The 20,118-nt window shown below is 47.6% G+C and overlaps 1 protein-coding gene across 3 annotated transcripts in view; it reads left to right on the plus strand.

Moving 5' to 3' along the window:
• The window catches only part of HLTF (helicase like transcription factor), a 111,423-nt gene that overhangs the window by 43,005 nt on the left and 48,300 nt on the right, over positions 1-20,118 (plus strand). For 2 of the 3 annotated variants that reach the window (XM_075937690.2, XM_075937691.2), the window contains exons 1-3: positions 12,532-12,687; positions 17,127-17,337; positions 18,770-18,936. In XM_075937690.2, the coding sequence (XP_075793805.2) occupies positions 12,539-12,687; positions 17,127-17,337; positions 18,770-18,936 (527 nt within the window). In that variant the 5' untranslated portion in view covers positions 12,532-12,538. Of the gene's footprint in view, positions 1-12,531; positions 12,688-17,126; positions 17,338-18,769; positions 18,937-20,118 lie in introns of those variants that run through there. The other variant, XM_075937692.2, reaches the window with a different exon arrangement.

A 20,118-nucleotide genomic window follows, 5' to 3' on the forward strand; every position in this document is an offset into this window, starting at 1 on the left:
TGCCGAGAGTGGACGAGCTGTTGGAGCGACTGGGACAGGCTGTATACATAACAACATTGGACCTGTCTAAGGGGTACTGGCAAATCCCCCTCGACCCCCAGGCCCGGGAAAAGACAGCCTTCTCAACACCCTTCGGGCTGTTCCAATTCCGGACCATGCCTTTCGGACTCCATGGGGCAGCCGTGACTTTCCAGCGGACGATGGACCGAGTCCTGGCACCCCACCAGGCGTACGCCGCCGCCTACATAGATGACATTGTCATCTACAGCAGGACGTGGGGGGATCATCTAGGCCACATTGAGGCAGTACTGACGACACTGGGTAAGTCGGGCCTCACGGCCAACCCAAAAAAATGTCATTTCGCACAACGAGAAGTCTCTTACCTGGGCTACATGGTGGGGCGGGGCAAGCTGAAGCCAATCTACAGCAAAATACAAGCCCTGAAGGACTACCCGACCCCGACAACAAAAAAACAGGTCCGCCAGTTCCTGGGGCTGGCGGGCTACTATAGGAGGTTCGTACCGCAATTCGCCTCCCTAGCCGCCCCCTTGACCGAACTGATAAAGAATACAGAACCAACCGGGGTTCAGTGGAACCCACAGGCTGAACTTGCTTTCCAAATGTTAAAGGAAAGACTGGCCTCAGCCCCGGTACTGAGGCAACCAGACTTTGATAAACCCTTCATCCTCTATACAGATGCCTCGGAGGTGGGACTCGGAGCAGTGCTAGCCCAGGAGGAGCAGGGCGGAGATCAGCCGGTCCTATACCTGAGCCGAAAACTGCTACCAGCCGAACGGGCCTACGCCACGATTGAAAAAGAAGCACTTGCGGTGAAATGGGCAGTCGACACACTATGGTATTACTTATGGGGAAATAAATTTAAGTTGGTGACTGATCACGCACCCTTAGTCTGGTTAAATTCCATGAAAGAAACAAACGCGCGTATAATGCGGTGGTATTTGGCCCTACAGCCATACTGTTTTAATGTGGTACACCGGCCCGGAATCACCCACAAAAACGCAGACTTCTTTTCCCGGATAGGGGAACAACCAAACCCAGGAGCTCGCCTTTCGAAGGGGGGGAGGTGTGTGACGGACCCGGTAGGGTCCGCACTTGACCCGGCGGGGGGAACCCCCTCCACGAGGGGAAAAGCGGCGGCAGCGGCCGCCGAGCGTGCCCAGGCGGCAGCACTGGGGGCAGGACGTCCTGCAACCCCGGAAAGAGCCGGGAGCGGGAGACGGGGCCGAGCGCGAGCGGCCAGGAAGCGCCCGCCCCTGCTGCCCCGACTGACACCCCAGGCGCGCACCCGGGAGCGCGCACGGACACCCGGGAGGGGGGCCGCGCCAGGGGGGGGCGGAGCTAACCACCCCGACGTCATCCCCCGGCGACTATAACAGCCGGGGACGTCCCGGCCAGAGGGGGGGAAGACTCCGACAACGGGCATCCTGGCGTTCAGGAGCACCAAGCTCCCAGCCCTTGGGGCGACCCGGCGAGACGGACTCGGCAGCTGGCGGCTCGCCCTGGGATGCGCCAGACGACTCCGGCGTGGTGAGTCACCCGGGGCTTGTTCCGCCTGTGGGACAGGTTAACAGGGAGTGGAAGAAGCCCAAGGCGGGGTTCCTGTGGCGCCCGTGGGCGGACGAGTTGAGGGCTGCAGCCCCGTCCGCCGTGGGGAGCGACGACCAGTCTTGAACCCCCACTTAGGGCCTCGGGCTGGGACCCGGAGGTGAGGGAGGGCCCGGGTCCCCCACTCCCCTTTTCCTCCCACGACACTACCCGCCCCTACTCTGCCAGGTCGAGGAGCAGGGGAAAGAGACGGAGGGGTCGCAGAACCCCCCCAGTCCCTCGGGGCTGAGGGGTGATTGCCCCCGCAGCTAGGACCTACTAGACGGACCCCGGGTGGGGCGACCTACGAACATAGTTCAGGCGGGAGGGGTACGCTGGGCCCCGCCCCCCTCCCCAGACTTGGACCGAGAGTGGCCGGGAGAGTAGGGGCGAGGAGCTCGCACCCCGGGAACCCGTCACACTGTTAATAAAATAAATTACAATAAAACAGGAAACATACTTACTTCCAATTTGCAATATAAACTACGTGCATGTCTTCCTTTATGAAGCTAAAATTAGAGGTGATCTGGTTCTGTGGGTTCCTTCAAATATGAGCATTAGCAATGAATGGAAACTACTGATTCAAAATCAGCTTATATCTGTTAAACTCTCTTACCATATAATCTAGGTCTTTATGCAAAGTGTAAGTGTATTTTTAAATAGAAATGAAATGAAATGTTGAACTGGTGACAATTAAAACCCAAGTGCCCAGGCATATTAATCTAATTGCAATAATAATATAGCATTTTTTAGCACAGTAATGCGGCAAATTCTGTTCACAATTAATGCTAGCATTGCATCAATATAATGGAGAAAACAATGTGGCTCACACTCTTTAAGTACTGTTAAATTCTGCTATTAAGTAGAATTTTTTTATTTCTATTTTCTAGATCATTATTCATCATACTGGGACACTATTTTTGGAGATACTATGGGTAGTCAACAGAAGAATTGAGTTATTCAGTACAACAATGAACAAAAGTCCCATGTAGTTTCCATGTAATTAAACTATATTTACATATTTTTATTTTTATATTAAGGTATTAATAATCTGATCATAATATTTAGGTATAGTCATCACTAAATCTCAGACATATGTCTTCTGCTATAAGACAAGCAGAACGTTATGCATTTGATCTTTTCTATTTATTTTTATCAGAAATAATCATCAGATAAGGTTCATATTAGTGCTCCTCTAATTTAATATTCTTGTTAAACTCTTTAAAATGATAACAAATTAAAATATGAATTATTTTACCTTAATTTGAAGCTAGCAAATTTGCAAGGACTGCTTCAGATGATCTTAGTTTATATAATGAATCTATTGCAAACATCTGTCATCAGAATTATCTGCTAAATAGCGCTGATCCACCACATCCTTTTGCTGTTCAGAAAAAAAACCCAACATCATTAACAGAATACTTGCTAAATTGCAGTTTCTCTCTCATGTTTTAACAAACAAGTAAAGATGAATTCTTAGCTGTTTCTAGTAAGCACTGGTCATATCTGAAGTGAATAAATTGCCATAACCCCATCAAAGTCACTAGGAAGTTCCAATGACGTCCATAGATCTATGCTGAATTACACTCACTCAAAATCTGGTCCATGTTTTTCTGATTAAGGAACTATGTGAATGCAGGACATGTAAAGAGAAAGTGTCACCTTCTTATTTCATAATACAGAACTTGCTTATTAACTTGCCTGCCTTATAGTCTTCTAAAAATTGGAGATGCACAAATATACATAAATCACATGTACATTATGTCCAGCTCACCAATATATACGACAGCTACTTTGTGTTGTTCAAATGGCCAGCCAATTTATCTGGGTTTGTGGCTGCTTTGCTTCATTAAAGTGGCTCAAAGTATCCAGAGTGTGCTGAAGAATAGCATACTTATCCATACAAGCCCTGGGCCCGGGTGTGTGGTGCCACCCCTGGATGCAGGGCACATGTGCAGGCCCGCCCATGGGGCGCGGGCCCGCCCCCCCGGGGCACACGGCACATGCGCGTGCCGCCCATGGCCGCTGGCGCGAAGCCCAGGGCCTACCCCTGGGACGCTCGGTGCATGCACGGGCCGGTCACGGCCGCTGGCGCACGGCCCATGCGCTGCCCAGCTAGATCTTTCTGTGGAATCTGCATGCCCCTGACTAGGGGACAGCAGCCGCAGATTGCACTTTGTATTTTCTGTCTTTTTCAAGAACTTTGTAGAAAAGTGCTTGGGGTGCCGCTGGGGTTGGTTTCAAGTGTGCACCCCTGTTTGTGGGTTCAAAGACACTTGATTGTGGCATCAGAATCTCCAAAGTACAGGGGTTAGGATTTTGGGGGGAAGTTTCGTACTCAAGCCTGTGGAGATCAGGTTTTGGGCTGCTTTTGTGGATCCCCCCACTTCTGCATTCATCGTGACAGAGTGGGGAATCAGCCTTGACATGGGGCCTGGGTCTCGGGACATGAGCGTCCCCTCTAATAAGGCTGTATGTTCAGGGATGACTGACAACCTCTCTCTCTAGTCCTCCACAGCCGCAACGGCAGTGACTGATGGGAGAGCCACACCATTCCAGCCAGCCAGCCGCAGCCAAGGGAGCTGCAGGCACTGGTGGACCCACCAAGAACTAATGCACCAGCACATATCAGTTCTGCGGGACATACGCCGGACCTTCTTATGGAAGGTCTGGGAAGAGGATGATTGGCGCGAGCGCATGCTCACAGAACTGGTGTGGAAGAGTGACAACACCTGTGCCACTATTAAGGAGGTCATGGCTCCCTTTGCTGCTCCCACTGTTCCTGTCCCCATGGCTCTCCCTGCTCCCCCTTCCTCCCTGCCATCCCTGATTCAGCTGCAGCCCCCTGTTGTCCCAGGCCCCACCCAATCTCGATCACACAGAGGACCCCGGACCCAAGGTGGAAGGTGCAGGCATTCCCAGTCCTAAACCTCCTTCCTACTTCCAAGCCTCCCTACGGCTTCTGACCCTCCCTCTCCTCTCCTCCAGGTTTTGCTCCCCTCTCCACCACAGTTTTCTAAGATTTATTGTAAATAGTTAAAATATGTTTATAAGAAAGTTTTTTAAAAATTATTTATCATTTATTACAAAGTTTATTGTAAAGTTCCAACAGAGTTTATTTTCAAGTTTCAACAAAGTTTTTCTTCAAGTAAAACACAGTGTCTGTCTTGATTTTCTGGGGAATTGAGAAAGGGTTAGTGTTATGTTGGGAAATGTATTCGGGGGTTGGCAAGACACACCCCCCCCCTTGGGTATGCCCTGGGGAGTGTTAGTGGGCTCCTTCAGAAAACCTCTCCCTCAAGGCCTTCCGGATACGCACTCCCAACTGATGTACTTGGCGGATGGCAGCTGTCCGGGGCTGCTCAAAAGGCCTTCCATTGCCACCAGCCTCTGGCCCCTACCCTGGAAGGAAAACCTCCTCTTTGCTCTCCACCAGGTTGTGGAGCAAGCAACACGCGGCCACCACCTCGGGGATGTTGCACTGCCCCATGTCGAGGCGGGTCAGTAGGCACCTAAAGGCTCTAGGGGGAACCTTTCAGCACGTGTCTGTGCAGCAAGGGGCATGCCGCAGCACCAGGAAGTAAATGCTGCCCCCATGCCCTGACAGAAGTGGTTCTGGGCAACCTCTCTGTCGACAGAGCGCCCAGGCAGTCAGGATGCTCTCTTTCGAAAAAAACGGATTGCTTTTTCGATGCGTGTTTGTAGTCCGAACACACTCTTTCAAAAGAAGTTTTTTCTAATTTTTTTTTTGAAAATTCTTTCGAAAAAAGCGTGTAGTCTAGACATACCCCAAGGTGCCACAGGACTCCTCGTCGCTTTTGTAGATTCAGACTAACATGGCTACTTCTCTGATCAGTGGAAGGGGTGGATTGATGGCAGGGTTCTAGGGCAGATGTGAATGGCTCAGCCTTAAGGAAAAACAAAAGTCAGTACAGTGATAGCCCGCATGACAGGCAGGCTCAGGGTCCCAGATCCTGTAAATTGCTGTAAGCCACAAGCAGAATTATCCCAATGAGGGGACCAGGTTACCTCTCATGTTTTTGCCACACTGCCCTCTCTCTTTCTGGAGTGCTACTGACAATGGAAATGGTGAAGGAAGAAATATGAGAAGGTGACCCAGGATTCTGGGAAGTGGAAAGCTAGTTCCCCTTGGGCTCTCTTCCTCTCCCTTACCACTGAAGAGACTGGGAATAGCTAGATGAAGAGTTCCCTTTTGATTCTGTATCAATCTCCCAACTGAGCTGCTAAAGAGCCAGGAAGCCCAGGCTCTCCCATACTTTGTCAGAGCTGCTAAGGAAGCAGGTGAACTGGCAGGAAACCAGACAGGTTTGTGATAGAAATCTGCCTGCCTCACAGGCCCCACCTGAGAGGCAGCATTTTGTCACTCTGCCTGGGTTTAATCAGAAATTTGTTGAAACCATCTCCATAGAATGTTCCAATTTTGACAAACCAGCACATTTCTATGGAAAAAATGTTTTGTTAGATTTTTTCTCTATTAAGCTGCCTCACTAGGTTTGCAGATTTATCATAGGAGGAGGGGACTGGAGAGTTGGGGTGTCATGGATTAGGGATGTTAGATATAGATTAATTGGCTAATCGAATAGTCGATTAAATTTGCATTGATTATTCGATTAGTCAGTAAGGATGCCTCTGCCTTTGAAATGTAGCAACACTTCAAAGGCGAAAGCGCTGCAGGGAGCACGGGGCCAGTGGCGGACTCAAGCAGTCCCCTGCTGGCCCCGTGCTCCCTGAGGTGTTTCAAAGCGGCAGCGCTGCATGGTGCCTGGGGTTAGTGGGGGAGTGCACGCAGCTGCCGCTTTGAAATGCTGCGTGCAGCTCAGGCTAGTTGACTTCCCAGCTGGCTCTGGGCTGTACGTGCTGTTTCAAAGCGGCAGCACCACATGGAACCCAGGGTCTGGCCCTCGGGTTCCATGCGGCACTGCCACTTTGAATCACACCATTCTTTTCCCCGCCTGCTGTCTCTTTTGCTACTAGACATTCACATCCCTATCATGGATAGCATGATTTTCCTTTTTGTCTGACTTTTTGTGTGTGTGTGATTTACTCCCAAAGCAGTGGCTCTTGCTGCTCCTGTCCTGTAGCGTTGGGGCCAGCTCTCTGTTTTCATCAGTGCTCAGACTTGATCCACCCTCCCTCATGACATGGGGTGGGCCAACCCTGAGCAGCACTAAAACCCCACAGGCTAAGTTGCAATGCATGGGGCAGGTTACTGGACCCAGCCCACAATGGGTCAGATGCCACACAAATTACCAATAGGAGTAAGTGTGGGGTACTGGGCCAAGCCCCATTGGACACCATCTATCCCTTTCTCCCCCACATACTTCTGGGGCTTCCCCTCTGTGCCATATCAGAATTAAGATTGTGGAGCCAGGTGTACAGGGGACAGCTGTAGGTGACTAGCCCCCCCAATTGGGTGAGGAGGGCAATATTTTATCAAAACTCAGGGAGCAATCATGGTAAAATTAGTTGCCTTTGACGTTTATTACATTTACTGTGACAGCTAGTTGAAATTTGCTGCAGTATCTGTGACCTGAAAATTTCTACTAAACAAAGTGGAGATGCATTTGAAGACCCTGATGCTATTGCATTAAATCAATGGGAATTTTGCTATTAACTTCAGTGGGAGCAGGATTATGCAATTTTCTTATTTGAAACATCAGTGTACTCCCTGATTCATTTAAATTAGCATCTAAAAGGCAGCGTATTTCAGTTTTCAAACAGTCTTTCATAAAAGCTGCTGTTTAAGCCTTTCATTGCATGAATACATTTTAGTGTGTTTTTTTAAAGTCTAACTTTAGTTGTTGACAGTGTTCCTTTGGGCTGTAAGAGAGAACTGAAGTTACTGTGGGAACCTTATGCAGTCAACAAATGCTGATGTATTAATTTCATGACTTAGCATGCTTGCCCAATTGATAAATTCTTATATAAACCAGTGAAACACTTTAATGGATAAACAGTAGAAAAAGCACCAATTTTGTATTAGACTTACTCCTACCTACCAGGAAGATTTATCAGTGAGAGTTTCACTAGAGATTCCCCTTCGAAAAGGTCCATTATTTCACTAGATAACATTATTTCCTTCATGACCTCAGAGAGTATCTTTTGAATTTCTTTACTGAAATCTCATGTATCCTTGAATAGTGGGGGTATTATACTATCTGCAGCCAAAAAAGCTTTTAAAAAGTCCAATTATCCCTCCTGCTCCCCCATTTTTAGCATTAGTCTTGTGTTATGAAACAAAAAAAACAACAACCCTAGTTGTGACTGCATTCTCCTCATTAATCAGTTACAATGATAGCTTTTAGATTCAAATTACAGCTTATTCCATTTCAGCTATGGCAGGAGTGGTAGCCAGGTTCAGTTCAGTTTCACTTCTTGGAGCACCCATAAAGAAATTATTGTCAAAGGACTCAATCCTGCAAGAGATAAATACTTTAGACTATAATATGGCCATACTGGGTCAGATCAATGATCCATCTAGTCCAGTAGCCTGTCTTCTAAAAGAGGCTGGTGCCAAATGCTTCAGAGGGAATGAATAGAACAGGGTCATATATGGAGTGATTCGTTCCGTCATCCAGTCCTAGCTTCTGGCACAGGTTTAGGGACATGCAGAGCATAGGGTTGCATCCCTAACAGTCATTGATGGCCCTATTCTCCATGAACTTATCTAATTCTTTTTGAACTCAGTTAATCTTTTGGCCTTTACTACATCCAATGACAACAAGTTCCCCAGGTTGATTATGTGTTGTGTAAAGAAGTACTTCCTTATGTTAGTTTTAAATCTCTTTCCTACTGATTTCATTGGGTAACTCTTGGTTTCTATTATTTGAAAGTGGGATATAATACTTGCCTATTTATTTTCTTGACATCACTCATGATTTTATAGGCTTTACTCATGTTCAGCTTCATTCATTTCTTTTCTAAGTCTCATTATTTTGTTGCCCTTCTCTGTATCATTTCCATTTCTAATATATTTTTATTGAGATGGGGCAATTCAAATTATATGCAGTATTCAATGCCTGGATGTAGTGTGGATTTATGTAGTGACAGTATTTTCTGTATTATCTGTCCCATTCCTAATGCTCCCTAACATTCTGTTTAACTTCTTTACTATTGTTGTACATTGAGCACGTTTTCAAAGAATGAATGGCAACAGCTAATTTAAACCCTATCATTTTGTATTTATAGTTGGCATTATATCTTCCAACGTGCGTTACTTTGCACTTACCAATGTTGAATTTCATCTGACATTTTGTCGCCCAATTCTCACTTTTGTGAAATTCCTTTATACTTCTTTGTAGTCAGTTTTGATCTTAACTGTCTTGAATAATTTTGTATTGTTTGCAAATGTTGGCACCTCATTGTCCATCGCCTTTTCCAGATCACTTATGGATATTCTGAACAGAATAGGTCATAGTACATATCTGTGAGGGACCCAGAAATTCACCTCTCTCTGTTTTGAAAACTGACCATTTCTTCCTAACCTTTGCTTCCTTTTAACCCATCACTAGACTCTCATCTCGTATTCCATGAGTATTTACTTTGCTCAAGAGGCTTTGGTGTGGGACCTAGTGAAAGGCTTTCAGAAAGTCCAAGTACACAGAATCAACTGGATCTTCTTTGTCCGCTTGTTGAGCCCCTCAAAGACTTCTAAAAGATTGGTGAAGCATGATTTCCACTATTTTTATTCTCCTGTTTTCCCTATCATCTACTATATATTTGAGAACTTGTGAGTAAGTCTGTCCAGCTGTTTGTTCAAGAACTCCTCCTAAATGGTAAGAGATAGGACCACCAAATTTGGAATAAAAGAAAGTGAATCATAACTTAAAGCAAGATAAAGGTTTGGTTTTGCACTGGGATGGGGCAGGCTGAAGCTCCCTCCCCCCCCTTCCCCCCCCGCCATGCAAAAAGGGATACATACAACAATATAGAAATCACCAGGCTGATGAAAGGAGCTGGTTGGGGTGTGTCCCACATCCAGGACTGTCCTAGGCCCGGGCCTCCCATCCCTCAGGTACCCTTTAGCGAGGGTGGGGGGAGCTGCAGCTCCACCCCCCATTTGCATGGGAACATGCTGGCTGTTCCTCTTCTATCAGGGAGTGAGGGGAAAATACACAGTTTGCTCCATTCCTCAATCTGGGGAGTGTAGTGAACAGACAAATCTGGACCTGCCCCAGCCAGGGGACATGAACCCCTTCCCTGGCTATGCCTCCTGGAGCTGCAGCAACCATGGAGAAGTGCTTCTCACCTGACTCCAAGCTGCTATGGACCCGAGCAATGCCTGAAATCTTCTAGTTTCTTATAATCATGAATTCATCATTTGATGATCACTTTCACCCAAGGTACTTCCTACATTCAGATTCTCAAACAATTCTTCCCTTTTTGTCAAAATCATATCTGTAACAGCCTCCCCTCTAGCTCAATGTTTCTCAAAGTGGTCCACGAAACCACTTTGAGAAACCTATTAACTGCCCTCGCCAGTTTGTTTATTTACTGGCGCTGTGGCCATGGAGCCTCGCTATTCCTATTGGCTCCATTTCGCTGTTTCGAGCCCAGGTGAGCCGCGGGAAGCAGCAGCCCAGCCCACACTGCTTCCTAGGGCTCCCGTTGGCTGCAAACTGCAAAATGGAGCCAATGGCAGTGCGCAGGAGTCCTGGGATGCAGTGGAGCTGCTGGGGACAGTCCCTGGCAGCAGTGTTGTGCAGAGTGCAGAGCTCCGGGCACAGGAGTCAAGACTGCTGGGAGGGAGGGTGTCAGCACAAGCTGGGGGTGCAGGGTTTTGGTTGGGGAGGGGACTGAGTGATGGGATTGAGGTGTGGGGGGTCTGGGCATGAGGAGGAACTCTTACCTAGCTTTGCGTCCTCTTGTGAGGAAAGCTTCTGGACAGCGTGTCACTGTGCTGCTGTTCCCACACCAGGGCAGGTAGGGCAAGGGGAGAGAAAGCGGCAACACACAAAGTGCACCTGCGAAGCCCAAGCACGCCCTGCCCTGCAGTGCCCTAGTTGGGCTCTGCAAGGCCCCTGCCCGGGCTGAAGCTGCAACTCCAAAGCACTGAGGGCTAGAAGCAGCTCCACTGGGTTTTGCAGTTGCCTCACAAGGGTGGAATTGTGGCAGGATGGAGTGTGGGGAGGGGAGAGGACAACAGCCATGCACTCTGTGATGCGGCTTGTTTTTGATCCCGTTCCCCAGGTGTCTCAGGGAGTGCGGGGAAAGTGCTTGCATTCTTTGCATGCCTTGGAAGAGGGGAAGGGATAGATGCTCTGACCAGGGGCCCTCTTAAAAATGGGAGCCCCCATATAAATGTGCGATCCTCCCATTTGCTCCCCCCTCACTCAGGGCATGGGTATGTCCCATCCGCCCACCTGGCGCTTCCAGCTAGCAGTGGAGTTGGAACTCTGGGGCTTGCCCTGCTCTGTTGCCTGGCACTCTGAGCATGGAACAGTCAGAGCACAGGGGCTTGCCCTGCTATGCCACCCAGCATGGATGGATTGCCAGGGCTTGCCCTGCTTCGCTGCCTGGAGCTCCCAGCAGGGAAGCTGGGTCAGGGCACAGAGGCTTGCTGGGAGAGCCAGGTGGAGGAGCAGGCTAATCTCCTGGGCTGTCGTCTACACTGGTGGATTATTGCATAAGAATGGCCGTTCTTGCGCAAGAACCCACAAAGCGTCCACACTGCCCATCTGCTCTTGTGCAAGAAGATTTACAGTACGGTGTCGGAAGACAGGGCTTCTTGTACAAGAGCTACGCTCTTTTCTAACAAGTGTAAGCCCTCTTGTGCAAGAGCTCTTGCAAAAGATGGCAGTGTGGATGTGCAGCAGGAGCTCCTTGCACAAGAAAGCCCTATGGCTAAAATGGCCATTAGAGCTTTCTTGTGCAAGAGAGCATCCACACTGCCATGGATACTCTTGTGCAAAAGCACATGGCCGTGTGGACGTGTTCTTGCGCAAGAGTTCTTGCACAAGAACCCACCAGTGTAGATATAGCCCTGGAGCACTGAGTGGAGATGGGCAAGCCCTCATGGTCTGGTGGTAGTAGAGGCAGGGCGGTGGGTGGGCATGTATGCTAAGTGGCAGACCCATTCGTGCCTACTATCCTGCACCACACTGTGCCTGGAAACAGCTAGCAGGTTTGGCTCCTAGGTGGGGGAACCCACAAGGCTCCACATGCTGCACCTTCCCTGAGCACTGGTCCCATACCCCTGCTGCCTGCTTGCAGGGTGCAGCACAGAGCCAGGTCAGGTAGGAACCGCCTTCGCTCTGCAGCACTGCTGACCGAACTTTTAACAGCCAGGTTGGCAGTGCTGACTGGAACCTTCCAAATTCTTTTTCAACTGAGTGTTCCAGTTGAAAATCGGACACCTGGCAGCCCTGGGCTTGAAAAGTCAATCACCATTGAGTTGTTAGGTACTAATGCCACAAATTGATCCAGTGATATCAAGATGTGATGACATGCAATGAATAGACTTTAAATCTAGAAGGGGGCATTATTATAATCTAGTCTGGCCTGCATTACGCAGGCCAATCTCTTGCAGTAATTTCTGCATCAAACCCATAACTTGTTTGAGTTTCAGCGATGGGGCAGACCTTTTAGAAAGCCATCCTGTCCAGATTTAAAGACTGCAAGTGACAGAGACTCCACTGCTTCTCCAGGTGACCTCTTCTATGCCCGCTGTGCAGGGAGCCCGAAGGCCACCGCGGGCTGAGATGTCAGTAGCGGGGGGTCGGGCAAGGGGAATTAATTGGCAACCAGGCTGTGGGTGCAGCCTCCTGGCCGCCGCGGCGGTGGAAGGGAGACGGTGGGACACAGGAAGCAGCCGCTCGAAGGCTTGGCGGCTCTTTTCGGTCGCACAGAGAACTCACGGAGAAAGTCCCGCCCCTCTGCCACAGCCCTGTTCTCATTGGCTGGTGCCTGTGACATGCGGGGTGAGATTGGTGTGGTTGTTGTCAATCAGGCTGGTAGCGCTGCACTGACGGCGGGCTGTGGGGGGAGGACGCGGCAGGATCTGTTCTGTGCCCTTAGCCGTGCGGCGGCCCCCAGCAGCGCCATGGCTTGGATGGACATGCGGTGAGGTCCCGTGGGGGCAAAGCGGGCGGGCCTTGTGCAATGGGCCAGCGAGGCCGGATGCTGGGAGACCGGGCTAGGCCGAGGGGCCGGGCGCCTTCGGCCTGGGGAGAGAGGGGGTGGGAATGGACGTCCTGGGGCCGGTGGGGCTGAGTGCCTTGAGCCTGGAGGGGAACAATGGGGGTGAGGCTGGACGCCGTGCTGGGGGGGGGGTGAAGGTGGGGCTGAGGCGAGGGGGGGGACTGGGCACCCTGGGGAAATGGGGCTGAGGGAGTGGGACTGGGTGCCATGAGGGATGTGTGTGTGGGGGGGGGTGCATAGTGGAGCTGTGCCAGGAGTGTAAATGGTTACCGGGTAAGCATTAGGTTTACCGGGTAGTTAACTGGTTAAACTGGTTGGGTGGCAGGAATCAGGGCAGGGCAACAGCTGTGGCAGCCCTGCCTTAGCCCCACCAGACAGAGACAGGCAGGATCCTGGCAGCCCTGGCCCTAGGAAGGGCAAACAGGACCCAGGCTAGCTGCAGCCCCAGCCCCTCTGCATCTCGTGTGTACCCTGCAGCATTACAGTTAATCAGTTAAACATTTTATTTAACTGGCTTACCGCAATTTCACATCTGCGGGCTGGAAACCAGCAGTGGATTAGACTTTTGGCTCTCTGGACTGGGAGGCTTCGGTGGGTTTGTACTTTCTTGATGTGTTACTTTAAGGACCTGACTGATCACAAACCAAGGCATCTGCCAGACCAGAGGAGGTCAATTTTGGCTCCTCTGCTGCTGCTTGCTGTGGGGTTCCACTCCAATGGCAGCAGATGGACTGGCATTGACCAAGCAAATGGAGGGAGCGCTTGGGGGGAAAAAGGCCAGGTGGCTGCAGAGGCCCATAGGGTGGCACTCCTGCCTCTTCCATTGAGCATCACCCAGTTCCTGCTTCTCCCCCTTTGTCCCTGAGATTGAGCCCTGCAAATGAGCTATTTGTGGTGCTCTGGGAGGACAGGGGAGGAGTTGCTGAGGATGGGCCCTGGCTTTTCCTTATGAGTGCTCCAACCTGGGAACATCCAGAGGGATGTCAGACCACATATGTTGCCAGTCTATAGAGGTCCAACCAATTGTTATGGAAACAGTTATCAGTTAGTGTTGAAGGGGAGAGAACAGCCAGTTCTCACTTTTTGTGAGATGACTGTCTTTTTCATACTCCCTTACTAATCCTGTGACCTCTGTTGTATCTCCTTAGTTGGGCTTTAGTGCTCTCTAAATGTTGGTATCTCACTTCAGTTAGACATGTTACATTAGTTAATTCTTTGTTACCACAACATGTCCAAATTAAGGCAGGGTTGTGAGCTATAAGGGATATTTCTGAGGAGGTAGGTGTGGGGCAGGCTCCTCAGGCAGAGCAAAATGTAGCAGCCTGCCTTCTTAGTGAATTGTTCCTATTGTTCTTAGTGATGTTAAGATGCGGTTAATTGGCTAATCGAGTAGTCAATAAAAATACTATCGACCACTCAATTAGTTGATAAGGGAAGGCAGCCCCGCTCAGTTGTGGCTTGCTCCATGTCCAGGACTGGGACCTACCCCCTGCTGCAGCTCTGAAGTTGAAATATACTAAAGGCCAGGCATGCAGGCAGCTCAGCTCTTACTACATTTAAAATGCAGAGCCACAGCAGGGGGTAGGTTCCTGGCCAGAGCAGCCCCTGTACATGCCCAGTTGATAGAGGCAGCAGCACAGGAGGGAGCACAGGTGGCACCACAGAGATGGTGCTGTGATGACCTGGCTTTTGTAATGGCTCCTGCTTCCTCCACCCCTTGCTGCCTCTTATAAAGAGGCAGTGGGGACGGACGGACAAATGTGAGTTGTCGAGTAGTTGACTAGCTTAACCGATAAGCCTAGGCTTATCAGTTAGTTGACTGTTTGCTTACATCCCTAATTCTTAGTGAATTTCCCCAGAAGTATATACAAGGTGTAAAAAATGTTAAGGCTCCTTTACATTGCCAGAGTGGTGTCAGTATGGCCTTATAAAAGCTTCTCGTACTTCAGTGATTAGAGCTGGTCTAAATTTGTGGACTGAAAATTTCCTATTAGAGTGTGGTCTATGAACTGTTTGCTACTGACCTTTCTGGAAATGGCCAGTAGTCAATTCAAATTGTAAGTAAGAGTGCCCAGCCCTCACTTGCTCTTCAGTTGCCTATGGTGTAACACTGAGCAAATGGCTGTATATATTTGTTGATCAATAAAGTGTCATTACTAGCTACGTTACTATTAAAGGGGATTTGAGGAGTTCCTTCGGTGTTCTGTTTTTCATCCATTGTACTGTAGTTTTAAATATAATTAACCAAAATAATTGAAACAAGCATGATTATACTGAAAGAGATCTTGGCGTCATTGTGGATAGTTCTCTGAAGACATCCATGCAGTGTGCAGCGGCAGTCAAAAAAGCAAACAGGATGTTAGGAATCATTAAAATAGGGATAAAGAATAAGATGAAGAATATCTTATTGCCCTTCTATAAATCCATGGTACGCCCACATCTTGAATACTAAGTACAGGTGTGGTCTCCTCATCTCCAAAAAGATATACTGGAATTAGAAAAGGTTCAGAGAAGGGCAACTAAAATGATTAGGGGTTTGGAACGGGTCCCATATGCGGAGAGATTAAAGAGACTAAGACTCTTCAGCTTGGAAAAGAGGAGACTAAGGGGGGGATATGATAGAGGTATATAAAATCATGAGTGGTATGGAGAAAGTGAATAAGAAAAAGTTATTTACTTGTTCCCTTAATATAAGAACTAGGGGCCACAAAATGAAATTAATGGGCAGCAGGTTTAAAACAAAAAAAAGGAAGTTCTTCTTTACACAGCGCACAGTCAACCTGTGGAACTCCTTGTCTGAGGACATTGTGAAGGCTAGGACTATAACAGGGTTTAAAAGAGGACTTTAACGGGGTTCAAGAAAGAACTAGATAAATTCATGGAAGTTAAGTCTATGGTTATTAGCAGGGCTTGACAAACTACAGAATCTACTTGCCTGTGGCAAGTAGATTTCAGCCCTGTTTACCGGCGGCTCGTGTATGCACAATGCAGCTCTTGTGCATGTGCGGTGTTGGCGAGCGGCTTTCGCCGCTGTTTCTCAAGCCTTGGCTATTAGCCAGGATGGGTAAGGAATGGTGTCCCTAGCCTCTGTTTGCAAGAGGGTGAAGATGGATGGCAGGAGAGAGATCGATTACCTGTTCCGTTCACTCTCTCTGGGGCACCTGGCATTGGCCTCCATTGGCAGACAGGATACTGGGCTGAATGGACCTTTGGTCTGACTCAGTATGGCTATTCTTATGTTCCTATGCATTATTCTAAAAAATAAAATATGAAGTATTTAAAAAATATGGTGTGTAGAATTTTTAAATTTTTTGGCGTAGAATTCTCCCAGGAAGAGATGCTAGTAAAGCCCTTTGGTGGGCAAAGCTTAGATGTCTTTGTGGTAAACCCTGGCTAAATTTTTGGGTCTGGTTCTGTGTTTTTTGCTCAGCCATGAATTACTCTAATTTTAGAGTGACGCTGTGCAAAAGAAACCAAAGTTGATTCAGACAAAACTCCAAATATTCAGCATTTGGAACCTAGTTTCACATACTGACCGTAGTTTAAGTAAATAATACAACTATGCAGGAGGGTCTTGCAGTGCAAAGTTATAATGTGCTATGCAACCATTAACAGACTTTTAGAGCAGCGGTGCGCAACCCGTGGGCACGGTCGCAGCTTTTTTTTTTTTTTTTTCTTCTCAACAAAAAAATGTTCCCAGTCTTGAGGGGTTGCAATTTAAAATAGGTAGAGCACCACTGTTTTAGAGCACTGAGCATTTATTGTTGTGTTGTGTACTCTATTAAAAAACATGGTGTTGCCCTTTTTCTGGTTCTCTCTGGAGAAAGAAGTAAAAGCATTTTCGCCACCGCAAAGTCTTTTTAGCAGAAAATTATAAATCTATGAGCATGAAGATCCCTGATCAACTCTCTCCTGTTCCTTGCTCATTTGATCCCCCACGCAGCAGAAAAATTCTGAAGTAGTAGCAATAAAACCCACTTCTATCCTTTGAGTCTTCTGTTCTTGTTGCTCGATATTCCCCTAAAAGCAGCCAAACAGCCTCCTCAATAGGGTGGACTATTACTCTGAGTGGTTAAAGATTATATTCTAGTAAGTTAAACAGCAAAAAGAATTTGACAGAGTGCTATTTGTGTGAGATTAATTATAATGTCATGGAAACAGTTTTTTTTTCTTTGCACTTTCACTTATGTGAAAGTTGCCAGGCAAAGTGGAATGGTCACATAAAGACGTGAGACTCTCTTTCTATCCACACTATGAAAGGAAAAATTAAATAGACACAAAAAGGGATCGACAGTAACTGAAACATTCTGACTACTTTTTAAAAAATATCATCAAATAACTTCTACTTTGTCTTTCTGCAGAGATTCTGCCTGGAAATACCTACAATCTGCCCATCATGGAAGAGAGAGAAACAATTCCTATTATACTTCTCGTGATTTTTATTCTCAGTTTGGATTAGAAGACTTTCTATGTACAGATGACATTCCCGGGACAGATGAAGATACAGATTCAGCTGTTTTATTTGGAACCTTGAGAGGAAATGTGGTTGGATTACGTTATTACACAGGGATTGTAAGTGCAGTATGAATAATTTGACTAAGTAGAGTTAGTTGGAAAATGGGGGCAAAATGGAACATTTTGCCTTTTTGTTGTTAAAATTCCACAGCTTTCCAGAGTTTTCTGACCAGTTCTAGGGTTTTCTCATTAATTCGTTAGTGTCAGTGTTTTTAAGATTCTACAGAGTTCCAAGAGAATTCACTAGTCTAAAATCCCAACTTAACTTTCAAGATCTGTTCAGAGTAAATAACAGATCTAAAAGATATCTTAAGTTGGCTGGTAGAGAGATGAGGGAAGCCCCCAGGAAGTTGACAGTAGTGGAAGGGAAGGTGTTTTCCCTTCTCAAAGTGTCTTCCTCACCTTGCCTTTCCAATTGTACACTCATGTAGAACTGTGCAAACATGCTTGTGGCTAGCTCTTTCCTGGCCTTACTGTGGGTGTGGTTTTGACAGTGTTGGTCAGGAGTGGGCAATAATTTTTGAAGGGGGGCCACGTCACAAATTTTGGAAGTGGCTGTGGGCCTCGGGCAGAAGAGACGGGGTTGAGAGCTACTCTACCGGGAGCTTTGCTTGACTTGGGATCCCTGCCTCCTGACTCCTGGCCAATGTAAGGGACCTGGAGCAGAGGGGAGGGTCCTGGGAGCTAGGCTCCTCCCAGAGTTGTCTGGGATGGAGGCTTAGATTTCATGTAACAGGACTTGCAGCTACTGGCCTCCACTGCTATCCTATAGTCTGGCAGCTGCCCTGCAGGCACAAGCCCTTTGAATAGAAGCAGTTGAAAGGGCTGGTACCTCTGAGCAGCTCCTAGGCAGCAGGCCAGTGGTGCAGAGCTGTGACCTCTTTTCTGTTGCTTCTGTTTAAAGGGCTTGTACTTGCTGGTGACGGGTGGACTTCCAAATCCAACGTCTAAAATCTTTAGTATTTTGAATAAAGAAGTATGGGTATGTCTACACTACCACCCTAGTTCGAACTAGGGTAGTTAATGTAGTCATACGAACTTGCAAATGAAGCCCGGGATTTGAATTTCCCGGGCTTCATTTGCATGTTGCCGGGCGCCGCCATTTTTAAATGTCCGCTAGTGCGGACTCCGTGCCCGCGGCTACACGCGGCACGAACTAGATAGTTCAGAATAGGAAGCCTAGTCCGAACTATCTAGTTCGTGCCGCGTGTAGCCGCAGGCACGGAGTCCGCACTAGCGGACATTTAAAAATGGCGGCGCCCGGCAACATGCAAATGAAGCCCGGGAAATTCAAATCCCGGGCTTCATTTGCAAGTTCGTATGACTACATTAACCACCCTAGTTCGAACTAGGGTGGTAGTGTAGACATACCCTAAGAGAGGTAAACACAGTGTACTATTCTAAGATATTTAAATTTAGCTTCAGAAATGCTTATACCCTTAGGTGTTTCTGTAAATAATTTTTTTTTTTTTTTTTTTTTTTTTTGCAGGTTAACAATAATGAAATGGTTGCACTTCAGAGAGAGCCCAATAACCTCTATGATAAAAATGCAGTAAAAGTAAATAATGTGAATGGAAACCAGGTAGGCCACATCAAAAAAGAACTTGCAGCACCCTTGGCATACATCATGGACAATAAACTAGCAATAGTTGAAGGGTAAGTGGGATGAGATTACTAGCAGTAACACTGGCTAAGTCTACACTTAAAACATTAAAGTGCTACTGTTTTAAAATATGCCCATGTCATCAGCACTGAGAGAGAGGTCTATGTAAACCACCTAAATGAAGGGAGTAGCTAACACACTGGCATTTTACTGGAAAAACACCCCCACCTCCCAATCGCAACAAGTTATAGGACTATAAAGCACCAGTGTAGACATGGCCACTTATGGCTGCCATAACATGATTATAATGTTATCACTGCAGGTTGTAGGCTCCTTTACTGAACCACCCAGATTACAGTTCATTTTCCTCTGTAAATGACAAATGAGGCATCAGTGAGAAATGAATTAATAAAAATGTGATATCAGTGCAAATCAAATCAGAGTGTATGTGGCTTACCTCCAACAAATGATGAGAAGGGGAGAGTACTTGAAAGGGAAATTACCTATTGTAATGAGAGAGCATTCCATGTTTCTATTTAAACCTCTTTTGAAGGTGCCAAATTTGTATATGAATTCTGGGCTGCAGTTTTCCACTGCAGTTTGTTTTAGAAGCTTTTTTGGCTGAGAATGACAACTCACAAGTCAGTAACTGTGTGTCTTGGAAGTTAAAGTGTTCTCTCACTGGTTTTTTTTGTATGTTGTAGAGCTGCAATTCATTTGCAGTTTTAACACAATCAAATTAGTACTGAATAAGGACTTAGAATGGTTATCTCACTACAAAGGCAATTTCACACCTCCCCATCAACTGCTGGGCAGGTGCCACATCCACCTGAGTGAATTGGCCTCATTAACAGCTGGTCCTACACTTGATAAGTAACTCCCTACTTTTGATATGCTAGTGTGTGTGTATGTTTGTATATATGTTAGATATGTAAAATCCTGTTTAAATGTTAAGTTTAACTGATTAAACAGGGGAGTGCTCATGGGCACTGCTTCAGCCTGGCTGGGCTGGAGCAGCCCCCTCTGCCACAGACAAGGGTTGTTCCAGCCCAGCTGAAGCAACCGCCTGCCCTGAGACCCCCCCACAGACAGGTGCTGCTCTGCGGGATGTGAGCCAGGGCCTGCAGCCAGTAGAGGCTACCCCCCTCTCCGGTGGGGAGGGAGGTGGCACCGCAAAATCAGTACTGGGGGGAATTAGCTTTTAAGCCGGCTCCCCTCAGCAACGACTCCTGCTT

The sequence above is a fragment of the Pelodiscus sinensis genome, chromosome 10 (assembly GCF_052426305.1).
Source record: "Pelodiscus sinensis isolate ZL-2025 chromosome 10, ASM5242630v1, whole genome shotgun sequence".
Lineage (NCBI taxonomy): Eukaryota > Metazoa > Chordata > Testudines > Trionychidae > Pelodiscus > Pelodiscus sinensis.